Here is a 19,854-nt window from a genome sequence, read left to right as displayed (position 1 = left end):
GGCTCGGTGTTTTTACATGTTGATTGGTCCCTGTGTGTGCGCATCAGTGTGTGTCTGCACCATGATATACTGGTGTATATTATGACAAGTGTTGTAAGCCAGGACAAAGGGGACTACTCTCCTGAAGTAAACGTAAATTACTGAAAATGCTGGACAATCTCAGAAGCTTTGACAAAGAGTCACCCAGACTCGAAATGTTAGCACTGTTCTCTCTCGGGACTACTAGATAGAAGTTGTTCGGTCCATCTAGTCTGGACAGAGTCTCTGAAAGAGCGCCCTACCTAGGCCCTACCTCCGTAACCCCGTGACCCCACCTAACCTATATATTTGGACACTAAGGGACAATTTAGCATGGCCAATCCACCTAATCTACACTTCTTTGGACCATGGAAGGAAACTGGATCATCAGAGGAAACCCACGCAGGCATGGGGAGAATGAGCAAACTCCACACAGACAGAGACCCAAGGCCAAAGTTGAACCCTGGGGCGGTATTCTCTTTCCGGGGGGTTAAGTCCCCAGGCCAGCGGTCAAACCGGCGCCAACCACTCCGGCGTCAACAGCCCCCAAAAGTGCAGAGTTCTCCGCATGTCCGGGAGCTAAATGGACTGTGGAGGGGTTGGCGCCGCTACAACCGCCGCCGAATGGACTGCGTGAGTTCGCGCATGCGCCGAAGGGCAGGCGTGATTTCACGCTTGCGTGGAACCGCCAGCGTGGTTCCGCACATACGCAGACTGGCCGGTGTCTTCTGGCACATGCGCAGGGGGTTGTCTTCTCCGCGCCGGCCATGGCAGAGCCCTACTGGGGCCGGCTCGGAAGGAAGGAGTGCCCCACGGCACAGGCCCGCCCGCAGATTGGTGGGCCCAATCGCGGGTCAGGCCACCATGGGGGCATCTCCCCCCGGGTTTGAATCCTGAGGTCCTGAGGACTGCCCCAGCAGACTTACCTGCCAGGTCCCACCGTGTAGGACCATGCCTAACCCAAGCCGGCAGAACTGGCCAAAAACGACCGGCCACTCGGCCCATCGGGGCCCGGAGAATCGCCGGGGCGGTGCTGCTGCCAACGGCCCGCGACCGGCGTGGTGTGAACCCCGCCCCCGCCCGAAAACCACGCTGGAGAATACAGCAACCGGCATTGGGGCCGGATTCGTTTGGGGCCACATCTGCCATTTTTCTGGTATGCCAAAATGGGTTTGATATTCGATTTCACTACCTTGACTGAATGCAATGAAAATGATGAAGGTGGCATTAAGAACAGACAATCCACGGCACCAATTTACCGCAATATGTTTTATCCTTTTGCACCGTGTATTTTTTTTCATCGTTTTGCTTTTCCGAACATTTTCCCCAGGGTTCTCCTTATCACAAACGAAGGTGTAATCCATGCATGGAGCAACCTAATTCAGCATTGCCTGTTTCCAACTGCAGGCTTCCCCGCCTGCTACACTAACCCCAGGCATTCCCATATGCTGCTGGCCTTGACTGTGGTAAGGCACCACACCATCTCTTACTACCTACTTACTATTGTTTTAGCAACTCTTTTCCATTAACTGCCATCGTTTTCACATCTTTTCTTTTTGCCAGTCTATTTTCCTCTTCACTTCCTCCTCTCAATTTATTGTATTTTGCCTTTTTCACGTTGAAGAATATAGACAGATAATGAAGCAGTCCATGTCCAAATGCAGCAAGACCTGGACAATATCCAGGCTTGGGCTGACAAGTGGCAAGTTACATTCGCGCCACACAAGTGCCAGGCAATGACCATCTCTAACAAGAGAGGATCTAATCACCACCCCTTGACATTCAACGGCATTACCATTGCTGAATCCCCCATAATCAACATCCTGGGGGTTACCATTGATCAGAAACTGAACTGGACTAGCCACATTAATACTGTGGCTACCAAGGCAGGTTAAAGACTAGGAATCCTACGGCAATTAACTCACCTCCTGACCCCCCCCAAAGCCTGTCCACCATCTGCAAGGCTCAAGTCAGGAGTGTAATGGAATATTCTCCAATTGCCTGGATGAGTGCAGCTCCAACAACACTCGAAGCTCAACGCCATCCAGGACAAAACAGCCCCGCTTGATTGCTACTCCTTCCACAAGCATTCAAACCCTCCACAGGATGCACTGCAGTAACTCACCAAGGTTCCTCAGACAACACCTTCCAAACCAACGACCACTACCAAGAGCAATAGAAACCTGGGAACCACACCATCTGGAGGTTTCCTCTAAGTCACTGGCCATCCTGACTTGGAAATATATATCGTCGTTCCTTCACTGTCGCTGGTAAACATCCTGGAACTCCCTCCCTAACGGGTGTACTTACACCTCAAGAACAGCAGTGGTTCAAGAAAGCAACTCACCACCACCTTCTGAAGGGCAACTAGGGATGGGCAACAAATGCTGGCCTCACCAGCGATGCCCACATCGCGTAACTGAATTTTAAAAGATGGCATGCATCATTTTGTTTAATCATATTCTCTACCTTTCTTGTCACCCAAGGAGTCCTGGCTTTAATTCCCTTACCTTTCACCCGTGTTGGAATGCACCTAGCCTGTACCTGAAATACCTTGTCCTTTCAGATCACCCCATTGTTCTGTTATAATTTTGGTTGTCAATTTACTGTTCCATTTTAATCTGGATAGATCACCACTCATTCCAGTGAAGGTTACCCTCTTCCAATTTAAAGGTTCTACTTTAGATTGTTCCTTGCTCTTCATTGATAACCTGAACCTTATTATGATCAATGATCAATCTTACCCGAGTGTTCTGTCACAGATCAGTGGTCCATTTGGCCCAGCTCATTCCACAGTACCAGATTCGGCAACGCCTCATTCCTAGTTGGACTGGTTACCTACTGCTAAAGGAAGCTCTTCTGAACACATTTCAGAAATTCCTCCCTCTGCTTATCCTTTACTCTAGCATTATCCCTATCATTATTTGGGTAACTAATGTCCTCTAATGCCATCACTTTTCCCTGCAGATTTGCTTCTCCATCTCTCTCACTATTTGGAGATCAAAAGAATGTCCCAGTAGCATGATCACCCCATTTTTCCTTCTCAATTCTAACCAAATGGTTTCTATCTTTGCCCCTTCAAGGACATTCTCTTTTTCCAACGCTACCATCTCTTCCAGAATCAGTACCACCACTCCATCTCCATTTTCTCCCCTTCCCTACTTTTTCTGAGTAATCCTTGAGTATTGAGTACTCAGTCCTCACAATTCTTAAGCCACCATCTACGCAGGTATGTGTAATTGTAGCTCAGCAATCTTATTCACCACATTTTGTATATTTAAGTGAGACAGAATGACTTACTGGTGATAACATGAAAGTGAGTTTCCTTACAGTCTATGTGTCGGAACCTTTTGCAATAATGTTCTGGTTACAATGCTTTTAAAGTTACTTTTACAGCTTGATTCTTTTTCTGTATTATTTGCTGTGGATTATGAAATTCACTTGATAGTTTCTCAAAACATTTCCGTTACGTCAGCCAATATGCCCCATTATTCAGTTGATGACGTTTAAACTGAATAATGCTCAAATATAGATGTGAGTTTTATAATGCCAATTTTCTTTTGGTTGCATTAGATTCGTAAAGTTGTACAGGAAGATGAGGTTTTAGCCAAGTCAAAAGCTGCAGACACTCAAGCTATAGCTGATGATGCACAGCGGGATCTTGATGAAGCTATGCCTGCCTTGGATGCAGCAAATAAAGCTCTTGACTCTTTGGACAAAGCAGATATATCTGAGGTCAGGGTGTTCACCAAGCCTCCGGATCTGGTTATGACTGTCATGGAAGCCATTTGCATCTTGCTTAATGCAAAGTGAGTATTATTGTACTAAGATGTTGATGCATAGTTAATCTGCACTTCCTTGTTATTATCTGTGTATTTATCTATCTTCACAATCAAATTGTCTAACTGACAACATAACCTCAAGTCATTCTCATTAGACTGTAGGACTGCACGATTTTGCCCAAACCTCTGCATTCGATCATAGGAACGATATAATTATTATCAGGAACTTGGCCCATTGCCAGTACTTAAATGGAGCAGTTAGCCTCAACACGTCACAATGTCACCCTCTATGATGCTCACCCTCACCCCCCAAATATTGTTCAACCGCTCTTACCTACCTGAGAGTGTTAATCTTCTCTCCTCACCCTCTGACAATGTTCATCCACTCGACTATTAACAATTCTCATCTCCCTCTAATTCACAGATTCCCAAAGTACCTGAGGCTTTGGGATTCAACCCCTTCGCTTCAGAGACCTTGGGTGAGCACTGTTCAGCACTCATCCCAACAAATGGGGACCAGACAGAACGGCACTTGTGGGGGCCTCCCAGGGGATCAGAAGCCCGCAGCTGCATGCCCTTTGGACAGGGTAGAGCCCTGGCATTGCTGGTGCCACCTGGGTACCCTCGCAGTGCTAGTTTAATACCCTGACAGTGTCACCTGGGTGCCAGCCTGGCACTGCCAAGCTGCCCAGGTGACACTGCTAGCTGACATGGGCACTACCAGGGTGCCAAGCTGGCATTTTATGGCGTGCATGCGGTTGGGCTGGAGTTGCCTGATGTGGGTGTTGGAGGGGATGTAGAGGAGGTGAGGGTGTTGAGGGGGGGTGTTGGAGAGGGTGTGGGTGGGTGGGGGTATGGGTGGGGACCTGTGGGTGGGGGTATTGGGGGGGGGGGGGCGCGGACCCTCCTATAGTGCGTTTGGGCTTGGGAGGAGGTTGGGGATTGTTTCGGAGGCCTTGGAGTTCGGGACACCATTTTTAAATGGCGTCCCATCGCTTGCTGCAATGGGGAATACCAGCAAGCGTAGTTCCCACTGTACAAAATGTGTGACCTCGGCCGCGTGTTCCCTGTTCAGGACCCTTATTCAATGCGAGTCACATTGCGGGTGGCCGGGAAACACACCCCTAAACGTGTTCGCAAAGGGGCTTTGTTACCTTTTAGGATAATTGCACCCTAAGTGTTCCCGCTGGGACTGAATAGCGGGCAATTCGCATTCCCGTTGGTGCGCTTATTGTTCCATAATTCAGGACATGCAACACGTCAGCCCTCTGCCGGCGCAAATTGGAAGCAATTCCCGGCTCAGCAGGCGACGTAACTGCTGGGGCCGGAATTCGCGCCAAAGAGCTGAGAAGCTGGAGCTGCTAATAAGCGCTCCACTCACCACACATTCATTCCAGCCATAAAGATGTCTCAGAGAAGACCTGCCTCCTGATTTTGGGAGTCTGAAGTGGACCTATTTCTGGATGCCAATGAGGAGATGGAAAATCTCTTCCCCAGGGTGGGCTGCAGACCCAAGCTTGACCTCCTGAAAAGCACTCTTTCTTTGACTCCAGAAAACCTTGATTGATTGGTTCCTTATTAAATCTGAAGTTCTTTTGGATTTGGCGAAGGCATATCCCCCTGGAAAAGAAATATGAACCTTTGTTGTGATTAGTAGAGAAGGCTGAACAGAGGGGAGCCAGTTCCTTCCTCCTCACTTGGTCATAACGGCATAGAGGAGCATATCTCATCAATGATCCACTGCTAGGTGGCATGCGGCACAGTGGTTAGCACTAGGACTACGGCGCTGACCACCCGGGTTCGAATCCCAGCCCTGGGTTGCTGTCCGTGTGGAGTTTGCATATTCTCCCTGTGTCTGTGTGGGTTTCACCCTCAAAGATGTGCAGGTTAGGCGGATTGGCCACGCTAAATTGCCCCTTAATTGGAAAAAAATAATTGGCTACTCTAAATTTATTTTTAAAAATCAATGCTCCACTGCTGCTGGAGGATTGGGATCCTGACTCTGTTAACTTACTCAGAGGATCGAACCACCGCCCCTTGACATTCAGTGGCATTACCATCACCGAATCCCTCACAATCAATATTCTGGGGGTGACCATTGATCAGAAACTGAACTGGACTAGCCACATTAATACTGTCGCTATCAGGGCTGGTCAAAGGCTAGGAATTCTACAGCAAGAAACTCACCTCCTGACGCCCCCCCCCCCCCCCCCCCCCCCGCCCCCCGCCTCCCGCCTCCCGCCTAAGCCTGTCAGCAAGGCACAAATCAGGAGTGCAATGGAATACTCTCCACTTGCCTGGATGAATGCAGCTCGAACAACACTCAAGAAGCTCGACACCGTCCAGGACAAAGCAACTGCTTGATGCTCTCCCTTCCACAAACATTCAAACCCTCCACCACCGATGAACAGTGGCAGCCATGTGTACCATCTATAAGTGCACTGCAGTAACTCACCAAGGTTCCTTAGACAGCACCTTCCAAACCCGCAACCACTGCCATCTAGAAGGACAAGAGCGGCAGATACCTGGGAACCCCACCGCCTGGAGGTTCCTTTCCAAGCCACTCACCACCCTGATTTGGAAATATATCACCATTCCTTCACTGTCGCTGGGGCAAAATCTTGGAAATTCCTCCCTAACAGCACAGGGGTGGATCTACACCTCAGGGACTGCAGAAGTTCAAAAAGGCAACTCATCACCACCTTCTGAAGGCCAACCAGGGATGGGCAATAAATGCTGACCTAGAACCAGCAAACCCACATCCCGTAAATTAATTTTTAAAAAGTGTTTAAAAGAAAATAGACAGCTGTGAAGGGTTGACGTCAGTCAGCTTCCACAATACTCCGTATTCATTATTTATTCAAGGCAATGGGTCTTAAAAAAAACATTATGCCTTTTCATTGTTGGGCAACACACCTGAATGGGCTGTTTTGAACAGGAGATTTAGAGCATGTAACGATGTGTGTATTGAGGTTTCTTCTATAGTTGCAGTTGGGGTCTGGGGCAAAGAGTAGCTCTTTGGTGACAACTGAACTTGCCTTTCTATAGTGCCCATCATAAAACAAAAACTACAACCCTGAAACTCACTGAGGCTCCTTGCACAAGCGTTGAACTTTCGTCCAACTGGAGCAGATGTTGAATAATCCATTCCAAATTATGGAAATATTGTTATTTATATGAAGAGCACAATTCCATTGTGCCTGCAAGTTGAAGTCAAAAATACCCACCCCTAATTTTGGAATCACTCCCAGTACTTCCTGAGCCGAAATGTTTGCTGTTCATTTATTTCTTGCATCTAATGGCAGCAATATTCAGATGTGGGTTCTGCTGAGGCCTTTTCAAGATGAATTGGGTAAAGTTTCCCAGGGAAGCGCAAGAGCGTACCCGTACACATCCCTTTGATAGACGATGTTCCTAAGGCCCTTTCAGTGACTCTTTCATGGATGAAATTCTGATGTAGCTGGGATCCTATCCCAAATTCCTGGCACTCTCTGGATTGAAATCTGCCTGGGATTTTCAGGGCCAATATCTTAAAGCACCAGTGTATCTCAGTATTTGGAGATAAAGGGGCTGGCATGCTGGATTCTCTACAGTTGACCGGTATGCACACATCTACCATTTGAAGTGTTTTAAGTCAAGGAACATATGGCAGTAAAATAAAGTAGCAACCGAAGTTCATAAGTTCCCGCTCCACAAAGTGGGTCGCACATTAAATATCGTTAAAACATATTTTTATAATAAACAAAGAAACGCAAACATTAATTCACTCTGAAAAATTCTTACCATCTGTCATTTTTTTAATTTTTGCTGAAAGTGAAGCATGAGTTTTCCAAACATGAGTAGGACATATGTCGTCTTTTCTTGCATAGGTAACTAACTACTAATACAATAATAATTATTCCTATTTTATATGCCACGTGATTGATGAAGAGAGCACAAAGGGCTGTATGTGTCCACATAGTCAGTTAAACCTTGGAAAGTGATTGGTTTGGTAAGATTTTAATGGCCTTTACTGATACATTAGTTAATGCTCAAGTTTATGGAGCCTGATGTGCAGTGAAACAGGGCCTCCTGAAGTTACATCGTCACTGGAGCAGTTCATGCAAAATGAAAATTACTGAGATAATAATTATGAGTAATTGGCAAATCCCAGTGACATTTTAACTTAGGGATACAGCTAATTTTCACTGCCCACTTCGATAAGATGCACACCTCGCCTTCAACCTTGCCGCTAATCCTGATTGAACTCGTTCCCTATTCCTGTGTCATAATGTGTACTTGGTTCCATTGTGATATTAACCACTGTCTGGTATAACATCTTCTGTATGTTGTGTGCCATGTGACCATTGTCTCCTCCTGCTGCATGTGCTGTATTGTGAGATACCAGCCAATGAACTCTTGGAGCAGCAGACTTCTCTGCTACTGAATTAAGTTACTTTGTCGATGATGCTTTGAATCATTTATTTTTGGATTGGACCATTGAATTTGAAGACAAATGAAACCACATTTTCTATTCATGTTACAGAACTGACTGGGCTGCAGCTAAACAAGTTCTTGGGGACTCAAATTTCTTGAAGAAGCTCATGGATTATGACAAAGACAATATTAGACCCCAGATTCTGCAACGCCTCCAGAAGTACATTAAAAACCCTGATTTTGTGCCAGAAAAGGTAGAGAAGGTGTCCAGAGCCTGTAAATCCATGTGTATGTGGGTGAGAGCTATGGATCTGTATTCTCGAGTTTCCAAAGAGGTAGAGCCAAAACGGATGAAACTAGCTGGGGCTCAGGTAAGTTAGAAATTTGACTTGAGCTGTTATAGGTAATATATTGTTATAATTTGAAGATAATCGGTGATAACTTTAACTCCCCCACGCAGTGGAAATTGGGCTGTGATAGAACCTAAATCAATGCAGCTGGCTTACCTGCCGCTGTTCCGGCTCTGCTGTCATCTTACTTTGGGCCTTCCGCTGTGTTGCCCAGATACCTGTTTTAATCAGGTGGAAAGTTTCCTTGAATCCATCTAAAGCAGGGTCCAATGACAAAGTGGACAGATGCTCTGCTCAGTAAACCCAGCGAGCCAGTGGAAGAAGCCTAATAATTAAAAGTGCGAATTGTTTATCTGGGACCGTGAGGACTCATCTGAGCTGTACAAGGATGATGAGTCTGTCGCTGCCCTGCAATCTCACTTCCTCACCACCCCTGCCACCCTGCCCTCCCCAGGAATACATTTCTGCTTGCTGGGTTGACCTCTCGGCTGCCTAATTTGGGCGGGCCCAAATCTAACAAGTTGTCGTAGGAAATGCGTTTGTACTGTGCCGCTTGTTGGACATATATATTTTTTTTAACAAACAATTTTAATGAGGTATTTTTGGCATTAACAAGCAACTACAGTACAAAAAACAATAGAGTACAAAGAACAGTAATCAGAAAAACAGACGCCGACATCCGTCCCTCCAAGGCCCGCCTATTTAACTCCCTACTCTATACTTCCCTAGCCCTTCCCCTTGCTGACGATTAATTCCACACGAAGAAGTCAATGAATAGTTGCCACCTCCGGGCGAACCCTGACACCGACCCTCTCAAGGCGAACTTGATCTTTCCAGGCCGAGAAAGCTTGCCATGTCGGTAAACCAGGCCTCTGACTTGGGAGGCCTAGATTCCTTCCAAGCCAGTAGTATCCGTTGCTGGGATACCAAGGAGGAAAAGGCCAGAACATCTGCCTCTCTCTCCTCCTGAACACCCGGGTCCTCCAACACGCCAAAGATCGCAACCCCTGGACTCATTTCCACCCTTGTCTTTAATACCCTGGACATGACGGTAGCACAGTAGCATGGTGGTTAGCATAAATGCTTCACAGCTCCAGGGTCCCAGGTTCGGTTCCCGGCTGGGTCACTGTCTGCGCGGAGTCTGCACGTCCTCCCCGTGTGTACGTGGGTTTCCTCCGGGTGCTCCGGTTTCCTCCCACAGTCCAAAGATGTGCGGGTTAGGTGGATTGGCCATGCTAAATTGCCCGTAGTGTCCTAAAAAGTAGGGTTAAGGGGAGGGGGGGGGTTATTGGGTTACGGGTATAGGGTGGATACGTGGGTTTGAGTAGGGTGATCATTGCTCGGCACAACATCGAGGGCCGAAGGGCCTGTTCTGTGCTGTACTATTCTATGACATCCGCGAACCCCTGCCAATATCCCCTACGTTTTGGGCATGCCCAGAACATATGGACATGGTTCGCTGGTCCACCCGCACATCTGACACACTTGTCTTCCACCCCAAAAAAATCTACTCATCTGGGTCGCTGTCATGTGTGCCCAGTGCACCACCTTAAACAGGGTCAAGCTGAGCCTTGTGCATGTAGCGGTTGCATTGACCCTGCTCAGCGCCTCCGCCCATAGGCCATCCTCCATCTCACCTCCCAGTTCCTCCTCCCACTTACGCTTCAACTCCTCTGTATGTGTCTCCTCCGCCCCATTAATTCTTTGTAGCTGTCCGAGATGCTCCCCTCCCCCAACCATCCCCTAGACACTACTCTGTCTTGAATCCCTCTTCGTAGCAGGAGTGAGAAGGATGGTACCTGCCTGCGCAGAAAGTCCCGCACCTGTAGATATCTGAAATCATTCCTTGCTGTCAGCCCAAACTTCTCCTCCAGCTCCCTTAAGCTAGGAAAGCTCCCTTCCAGAAACAGGTCCCCCATCTTCTCAAACCCCGCCCTTTGCCATACCCGAAATCCCCCATCTAAGCTCCCCGAAGTGAACCGATGATTGTTACATATGGGGACCAAACCGACGCCCTCACTTCACCAACAGATGTCGTCCACTGACCCCAGATCCTCAGGGCTGCCACCACCACGGGGCTGGTGGAATATCTCGCCAGCGGGAACGGCAATGGTGCCGCTATCAGCGTCCCGAAGCTGGTGCCCCTGCATGAGGCTACTTCCATCCGCTCCCAAGCCGCCCCCATCTCCACCACCCACTTCCTTATCATCGCAATATTGTCTGTCCAGTAATAATTACTCAGATTTGGCACGCAAGACCCCCCCCACTAAACAAAGCCCAAAATGATTTTGTTGATCCTCTTAAAACAAATGAAAATAGGGAGGCATTGGAACACAAATAAAAGTCTCGGCAATATCATCATCTTAACCGTCTGCACCCTCCCCGCTAGTGATAGCGGGAGCGCATCCCATCTCCAAAACTCGCCCCTCATCTGCTCAACAAGCCGGGACAACTTCAACTTGTGTAACCGGCCCCAGTCGCGCCCCACTTGTATCCTCAGATACCTAAAGTTGTTCCCTCACTAACCTAAATGGTAGCTGCCCCAGCCGACCCTCCTGGCCTCTTGACTGGACTACATACATCATATTCAGTTTGTATCCCGAAAACCATCCAAGTTCCCCCAGAATCTTCATAATCTCCCTCATCCCCGCCCCTGGATCCACCACATATATGAGTGTGGTGATAACCACTGTAGACATGCATACTTGCAGTAGGGGGATGTATGGCTGTACCTGTAATACAGGTTCCTCCGGTAAGCCCCTGCCGGCTAGCTCCGCCCACAGGGAGCTTGTGTATAAATATACGTGTGAGTCACTCAGACTCTAGTCTTCAGTTGCAGCCGGAGGAATAGCATCACACAGCAATAAAGCCTCGATTGAACTTGTCTCTCGTCTTTGACTATAATTGTTAGCGCCACAATGAGTAAATCATCCGCATACAGCGATACTCTGTGCTCCACACCCCCCCCCCCCCCGCCCCATACCAGCCCTTTCCAGCCCCTAGAAGCTCTCGGCGCAATTGCCAGCGACTCTATGGCTAGCGCAAACAGCAACAGGGAGAGGGGATATCCCTGTCTTGTCCCCCAGTACAGCCTAAAATAGTCCGAGGTCACCTTCTTTGTCCTTACACTAGCTTCCGGAACCTGGTACAGCAGCCTGACCCAGTCAATAAAGCCCCTACCAAACCCAAAGCATCCCAACACCTCCCATAAATAGTCCCACTCTACCCAATCAAACGCCTTCTCTGCATCCGTAGCCACAAGTACCTCTACCTCCCTAACCTCCAGGGGGCATCATAATCATGTTAAGCAATCTTCTAGTATTGGCGACCAACTGCCTACCCTTGACAAATCTGGTTTGGTCCTCCATAATCACCTCCAGCACACAATCTTCAGTCCTGGAGGCCAACGCTTTGGCCAGCAGCTTAGCGTCCACATTGAACAACGGGATCGGCCTGTAGGACCCACACAGCTCCAGGTTTTTGTCCCGCTTCAATATTACCGAGATGGTGGCCTGTGACATAGTCGGGGGCAGCACCCCTCTATCCCACGCCTCGTTAAAAACCTTAACCAGCAAAGGCCCTAATATCCCTGAAAATCTCTTGTAAAATTCTACCGGGAACCCATCCGGCCCCTGAGCTTTGCCCAACTGCATTGCCTTCAAGCCCTCAGAAATTTATTTATCCCTGATCGGAGCCCCCAACTCACCTACCTGCGCCCTGCCCACCCTTGGGAAAGTCAGCCCGTCCAGAAAGCGTTTCACCCCTCGGGCCCTGAGGGGAGCTCCGATCGGTAAAGTCTGCTATAAAAATCCCTGAATGCCCTATTTAGCCCGGCCGAATCCCCTACCAGGTTCCCATCCACTTCGACCACCTTATCGATTCCCCTGGCCACCTCCCTCTTCCTCAACTACTGAGCCAGCATTCTGCTGGCCTTCTCCCCATATTCATACAAGTGTAGGTATGCATTGATAAAGGTCAGATCACAACTTGGTTTGAAACCAGCAGAACTGTGAGCTGATCAACTTGCGATTACAGTAGGTATGGTGTCGTTTACTGAAATTATCTTTTAAGTGCATTTGTTTTGGAAAGAAATTATGTTTGTCCCATAACCCATTAACCAGGCAAGCATCTGTTTAATTAATAGGCTGAACTCGATGCCACCTTGGCAACACTTAAAGAGAAACAGAATAAACTAAGACAACTTGATCAAAGACTTGAGGAGCTTCAAGAAATGTATGATAGCAGTGTGGGAGAAAAAGAGGAACTTGGTGAGATCGTGTTGGCAATATTGTACCATAATGTTCAAATTTCATTTTTGATAGGAGATGAATAAGATTAGTATAAATGTGGTTATGCCTATTGATATAAATGAATGATGCAGATAATGGACCAACCCATTTTTTTCACCACTTTGAATGATAAACAAATTGAGTAAATTGTGAGCAGCTAGTTAAAACAGGGTGCAGCATAAATTTAATAAATTGCTAGATGTGCAATGGGCTGACACAAAGGTGAATATTCTGAAAGAATGAGGTCAAATGGGCCAAAGGACCGAATAAGTGCTGCAAAGGCCTTAATAGGGGCAAGGATGGCTTCCCGTCCAAGGCCTTGCCCACCGGAAAACCATGTCCGAGTTGGTACGGGTGGGAGCCTGGAGGGAATCCCGTCCGTGCAATTTTAGAATCCCTCCGTCGCTTTGAAACCCTGCAATGGAGCAGGACGGGGGGTTGGGGAAAATGTAGAATCCAGGCCCCAAGAATCTAGCTGCAGCCATATCAATTCTTCTTAATAAATGCCTTTAGTTTTCACGAACGAAGTCTGTGAAAATGCAGCTTTACATTGTGTTTTTAAAATGTTAAAAAGTTTGTTAATGATATTACACTGTGTTTTGGTGACAAAAGGATTCAGAATTAATGGAGAATGTAGGTTGGCTAAGTAATCGGGAAGGACTTTTTCAACTGCACGGATGAAAGATATGGGGCGGAATTTCGGGGGGGTCGGAGAATCGCCCGGGGCCGGCATCAATCCCGCCCCCGCCGTCTCCCGAATTCTCCGCCCCTGAGATTCGGCGGGCCTGTGCAGTGGGGGCACTCTTTTTCTTCCGCCCCGCCATGGCCTTCACCATGGCGGGGGCGGAAGAGACCCCCTCACCTGCGCAGCCGCTGACACTCCGGCACATGCACAGACTTCCGCCGGCAGGCGAAGGCCTTTCGGCCCCGGCTGGCGGGGCGCCAAAGCCCGTTCGCGCCGGCCGGCGGAGCGGGAACCATTCCGCCGCGGGCCTAGCCCCTAAAGGTGCGGAGAATTCCGCACCTTTGGGGAGGCCCGACACCGGAGTGGTTCACACTACTCCGTCCTGCCGGGACCCCCCCCGCCCCGCCTGGTAGGGGAGAATCCTGGCCATGATATATCAGAACAGGATATGTATATAATGAAGCTCAAACAGGAGTCAAGATGGAAGGCGGAAAAGATCTAATGGTTCTTCACTGAAAAATTGTTAGTTTGCGTTTTCACATTGTGTCACTGCATGCGAATGCACTTTTAATTATACAGTAGAAAAGAATTGTGAACTCGTTTCCTTTTTTTTAACCAAAACTGCATTCAGGAGATTTGCAATTTGCTCAGTTCAACCAATTGTTTGTTAAGTATTTTCAATACCTTCAACTGCAACTCTGCATAACTGTGTTGTCTTTTCTTTCTCTCTTTAGCACAAACAATGGAGCTAACACAAGCTCGATTAGTGCGTGCCGGGAAACTTACGGCCGCTCTTGGAGATGAACAAATTCGCTGGCAAGAGAGCATAGTTCTGTTTGAACAGGAAATATCAAATATAATTGGAAATGTCTTCATCGCGGCAGCTTGTGTTGCATATTATGGTGCCTTTACTTCTAAGTACCGACAGTCGGTATGTCATGGTCCTGTCAATGTAATTTAATCACTGAAAGTACAGAAAATCCTGAATCTGCCCATCATGATCGGAGCAAAATTGTAAATTTTTTTTTCATATGTGTTAAGTGGCCATGAAATGTTTTAACAGATTTTTGGTGTTCCGCTGGAGCTATTGTCAACCAGACTACCCGAGGGGTGGCATGACTTTCCACATCCTGGTTAGTTACTGGCCAAGGTGCAACATTGCTACCTATGGACATAGCAATGGATTAGTTCTCTAGCTTTTATGATGGTGGGCATTACAAGGTCAGGAAAAGAGGCCATACCAAGCCAAATAGGTTGAAGCAAAGGAAAAAGGTTTAACGCAATAGAACATGAGTTCGGGCACGGTAGCATGGTGGTTAGCATAAATGCTTCACAGCTCCAGGGTCCCAGGTTCGATTCCCGGCTGGGTTACTGTCTGTGCGGAGTCTGCACGTCCTCCCCGTGTGTGCGTGGGTTTCCTCCGGGTGCTCCGGTTTCCTCCCACAGTCCAAAGATGTGCGGGTTAGGTGGATTGGCCATGCTAAATTGCCCGTAGTGTCCTAAAAAGTAAGGTTAAGGGGGGGGTTATTGAGTTACGGGTATAGGGTGGATACGTGAGTTTGAGTAGGGTGATCATGGCTCGGCACAACATCGAGGGCCGAAGGGCCTGTTCTGTGCTGTACTGTTCTATGTTCTATGTTCTATGTAGCTGTTACTCTACTACAGGAGACCCTCACAGTTCATGGCCCTCCAGTTTTATAGGGGATGTAAAAGAGGGCGCCCTGCCCCTCAGTGGGGTAATGTGTATTCCCCATAGTTGGGAATATCAATCTCTTCCCCCCCCCCCCCCCATCCCCACCTCCCCCAGTTTCAGAAGTGTCCCATGACCTGCTTAACCCCAGGTTATGACAGTGGGCAATGGTGCTAACTTATTTTCACTCGCAGAGATTGCATAATATGTTTGTAGCAAATACGCCGATCAGTTCTAAACTGCAGATATCGCATGGGATGAAGTTGGCAGCTGTTTAAATTAACATTATTATGGTGAACATTGGAGGAGTTCAATATTACACTTCTGAATTCAGCAATTATCTGCCTTTGGTTTATTTCTGAAAGTAATAACTTGATGCGGATTATGCTGTGATTGATTTGCGGTTTGTAGGGATACTGTTAATTACATATAAATATAGAATTATTAATTTTATTTGCCATAAAGGAAGTATTGGTTTAATAACTTCAGAGAGCAACCTCATGGACTTTATGATATTTCAGTAATGCAGTATAGCTATAGAGATATTCCAGCAGTGACATCAAAAAGTGAACTATGGATCGGGCACCTTTTGGAGGTGGGGTGGGAGGGGGTGTGAGGAGGTAAATTGTGGTTTCTTGCAGATTGTTTGATGTACCACACCACTTGTTTCACATGTGACTATAAATAAATTCAGGAGATATCTGATCGAATGATAATCCAGAGCAGCCTGCTGGTGGAAAGCTGGAAACGTGATAGTTTCCAGGTTCAGAACCCATCCACGGGGGGGGGGGGGGGGGGGGGGGGGGGGATGCGGGAAGTGCTCATTGGTATTTTCACAAAGTTGTCCCCATAATTGGCCTAGAGACATCTTCGCTGTCCAATTAATGGAGGTGGATGAGCTCTTGAATCTGGAGGATCAATCCAAGGCCTTACTGCTTGAAAGACATGATGTGGAGATGCCGGCGTTGGACTGGGGTGGGCACAGTAAGAAGTCTTACAACACCAGGTTAAAGTCCAACAGGTTTGTTTGGAATCACTAGCTTTCGGAGCGCAGCTCCTGCCCCAGATGAGTCAGGACCTGTGAAAGGACCTGAGGAAGGAGCAGTGCTCCGAAAGCTAGTGTTTGAAACAAACATGTTGGACTTTAACCTGGTGTTGTAAGACTTCTTACTATGCTCATTTGAAAGGTGCAGCTGTGATGTCAGAAGTAATAGAGAACATACTTCAATCGACAGATACCCTCTCACCAACCTTTTTGAAACTTTTAATTAAAAATTTAATTAAAATATGGTCCTGCAGCCAGACTTCCATTGTGGAGGTAAGAGCGTAGAGAGCAAGGAAATCCCTCTAACAATGGATATTTTGACATGCTGGCAGGCAGGAAGGTCCTCCAAACCTGCCTGGAATGCTGCAACCCCCCAACTGGGCTCCTCTTCCACACAGTTAAATTGCTTCCTGTCGCATCAAGAAACTGAAATTCCGTAATTCCTTGAATTGATGTTAGTAATGCTCAGAACAAGCGTAATTGAGTAACCCCCTTGAGTAAAGGAAGTGTTGGTTTGATAACTAGAGCTGAATTTTAACTGAGAAATAAATCTTTCGGTCGGATGGGGGTGTGGTGGGGGATGGTTAAAGTGTCAGAAATCTGCTTCCGAAACAAATCTCTGGGCGGGATTCTCCGAATCCTCCGCACATTCAGCGGCTAGGCCGTGGCAGAGTGGTTTGCGCCCTGCCGGCCGGCGGGAAAGGCCTTTGGCGCTGTAGTAATCCACGGGAGGCAGGAGTTCCGTCACCACACCAATATTTATTTACAATAACGATATTACAGGAGCAGCTACAAAAAGTGCTGGTAGCAGTCCAGTCAACTTAAGACTGCTCACAAAGCCTACACAGGTGATTATATGGGCCCCCTCAATGAGCTATCATTGAGGGTGCTCATACTCCAATTGGCCAACCAATAAAGCCAATTTGAGTTCATTACAGGCGCCACACCAGTCGGGGCCGAAGGGACTCCGCAGGCCGGCGTAGGTCAGCGTCAGTGGCTGCTGATGTCATCCCCACGCATGCGCAGGGCGGGTTCACCTACGCGTCGGCCATCGCAGAGGCTGACACGGCTGGCACATAGGAAAAGAGTGCCCCCGCAGTGCCAGGTCCCGCCAGTAAGGGACCTAATCCAATTTACGCCGGTGGGACCTGCATATCACGAGCGGGACTTCGGCCCATCACGAGCGGCCGCTGACCAGCGCGGTGCGATTCCTGCCCCCGCCGATTCTCCGACCCGGCGGGGAGGTCAGGGAATCCCGCCCACTGTCTCTGAGCTTCTTATTTACAGTTTCTTTTATAAATTTAGAGTACCCAATTAATTTTTTCCAATTAAGGGGAAATTTAGCATGGCCAATCCACCTACTCTGCACATCTTTGGGTTGTGGGGGCGAAACCCACGCAAACACGGGAGAATGTGCAAACTCCACACAGACAGTGACCCAGAGCCGTGATCGAACCTGGGACCTTGGCGCCGTGAGGCAACAGGGCTAACCCACTGCACCACTGTGCTGCCCTTTATTTCCAGTTTTAACTTAAGCCAGGGATCAGGTCGCCAGCCACATTGTCATTCAGCTTTTGAAATTTAACTGCTGATGGTCACGTTTTCCATGCATCCGGAAACCAGGGACTGGTTTTGCACAGGGTTAAATCATGGCTTTGAAAGCAGACCAAGGCAGGTCAGCAGCACGGTTCAATTCCCGTACCAGCCTCCCCAAACAGGCACCAGAATATGGCGACTAGGGGCTTTCCACAGTAACTTCATTTGAAGCCTACTTGTGAAAATATATGAATTCCAACAAACTGTATATTTTTAGGATGTCGCATTTTAAAAGTACTTCTACACAAGCTTTGAAAATTGTTTTTCACTTGTTCTATAAATTGCCCAATCATCGGCTGGTTGTTAAATTAAGAGGAAGGAAGCCATTGGGGATTTGATCATTCATCGCATACAATCTGCGTGGACGTAAATTTTCTATTGTATCTAAAATTAATTGGTAAGTCAATTCAATTATAATACCGCGGTCACCATCTCTCAAATTGCAGTGAAAGTCTTCATTTAAAATGGGACACAATTTATGTGGACTACTTCATTATCTGAGGAGCTACGAATGATGCTGAACATTGTGCAATCATCCGCAAACATCTTCACTTCCAACCTTGTGATGGAAGGGAGGTCACTATTGAAGCAGCTGAAGATGGTTGGGCCTAGGACACTACCCTGAGGAACTCCTGTATTGATGGCCTGGAGCTGAGATGATTGACCTCCAATCAGCACAACCATCTTCCTTTGAGTCAGGTATGACTCCAACCAGCGGAGAGTTTTCCCCCGATGCCCATTGACTCTAATTTAGCTAGGGCTCCTTGATACCATACTCGGTCAAATTCTGCCTTGATGTCAAGGGCAGTCACTATCGCCTCACCTCTGGCATTCAGCTCTTTTGTCCATATTTGAACCAAGGCTGTAATGAGGTCAGGAGCTGGTTGACCCTGGCGGAACCCAAACTGTGCATCCGTGAGCAGGTTATTGCTGGATAGGTGCCGCTTGATAACACTGCTGATGAGTCCTTCCATCACTTTGCTGATAATGGAGAGTAGAATGAACGGGCGATAATTGGCTGGGTTGGATTTGTTCTGTTTCTTGTGCACAGGACACATCTGGGCAATTTTCCACATTGCTGGGCAGATGCCAGTGTTGCAGCTGCACTGGAACAGCTTGGCTAGGGGTGTGGCAAGTTCTGGAGCACAAGTCTTCAGTACTATTGCTGGGATATTGTCAGGGCCCGTAGCCTTTGCAGTATCCAGTGCCTTCAGCCATTTTTTAATATCACGTGGAGTGAATCGTATTGGCTCAAGACTGGCATCTGTGATGCTGGGGACCTCTGGAGGAGACCATCCACTCGGCACCTCTGGCTGAAGATTGCTGCGAATGCCTCAGTCTTGTCTTTTGCACATATATGCTGGACTCCTCCATCATTGAGGATGGGAATATTTGTAGAGCCGCCTCTTCCAGTGAGTTTTTTAATTGTCCACCACCATTCACGACTGGATGTGGTAGGACTGCAGAGCTTAGATCTGATGTGTTCGTTGTGGAATTGCTTAACTCTGTCTATTACTTGCTGCTTATGCTGTTTGGCACACAAGTAGTCCTGTGTTGTAGCTTCACCAGGTCAACACTAATTAACATAAAGCAAAGAGTGGGGATAAGTGGGTGTTTTTCTGGTTGGAGATCGATGGCGACTGGTGTGCCTCCTGATCAGTTTTGGGACCGCAATTGTTTACAATTTACGTAGACGATTTGGATTTGGGGTCCAAGTGTAACGTGTCAAAGTTCGCAGGTGACACGAAGATGAGTCGTAGCGTAAAGTGTGCAGAGGACACTGAAAGTTTGTAGAGGGATATAGATAGTTTAAGTGAATGGGTAAGGGTATGGCAGATGGAGTATAATGTTGGTAAATGTGAGGTCATCCATTTTGGTTGGAAGAACAGTGAAGTGGACTGTTATTTAAATGGTAAAAAATTGCAGCATTCTGCTGTGCAGAGAGACCTGGGTGTCCTTGTGCATGAACAAAGAACAAAGAAA

At 47.7% G+C, this 19,854-nt stretch overlaps 1 protein-coding gene across 2 annotated transcripts in view; it reads left to right on the top strand.

The window, feature by feature from the left end:
* The window catches only part of dnah6 (dynein, axonemal, heavy chain 6), a 389,182-nt gene that overhangs the window by 250,704 nt on the left and 118,624 nt on the right, over positions 1–19,854 (top strand). For both annotated transcript variants that reach the window (XM_038804236.1, XM_038804238.1), the window contains 4 exons: positions 3,592–3,827; positions 8,326–8,587; positions 12,711–12,834; positions 14,275–14,471. In XM_038804236.1, the coding sequence (XP_038660164.1) occupies positions 3,592–3,827; positions 8,326–8,587; positions 12,711–12,834; positions 14,275–14,471 (819 nt within the window). The remainder of the gene's footprint in view (positions 1–3,591; positions 3,828–8,325; positions 8,588–12,710; positions 12,835–14,274; positions 14,472–19,854) is intronic.

The sequence above is a fragment of the Scyliorhinus canicula genome, chromosome 8 (genome assembly GCF_902713615.1).
Source record: "Scyliorhinus canicula chromosome 8, sScyCan1.1, whole genome shotgun sequence".
Classification (NCBI taxonomy): Eukaryota; Metazoa; Chordata; class Chondrichthyes; order Carcharhiniformes; family Scyliorhinidae; genus Scyliorhinus; species Scyliorhinus canicula.
This window is presented reverse-complemented; position numbering and strand designations above follow the sequence as displayed.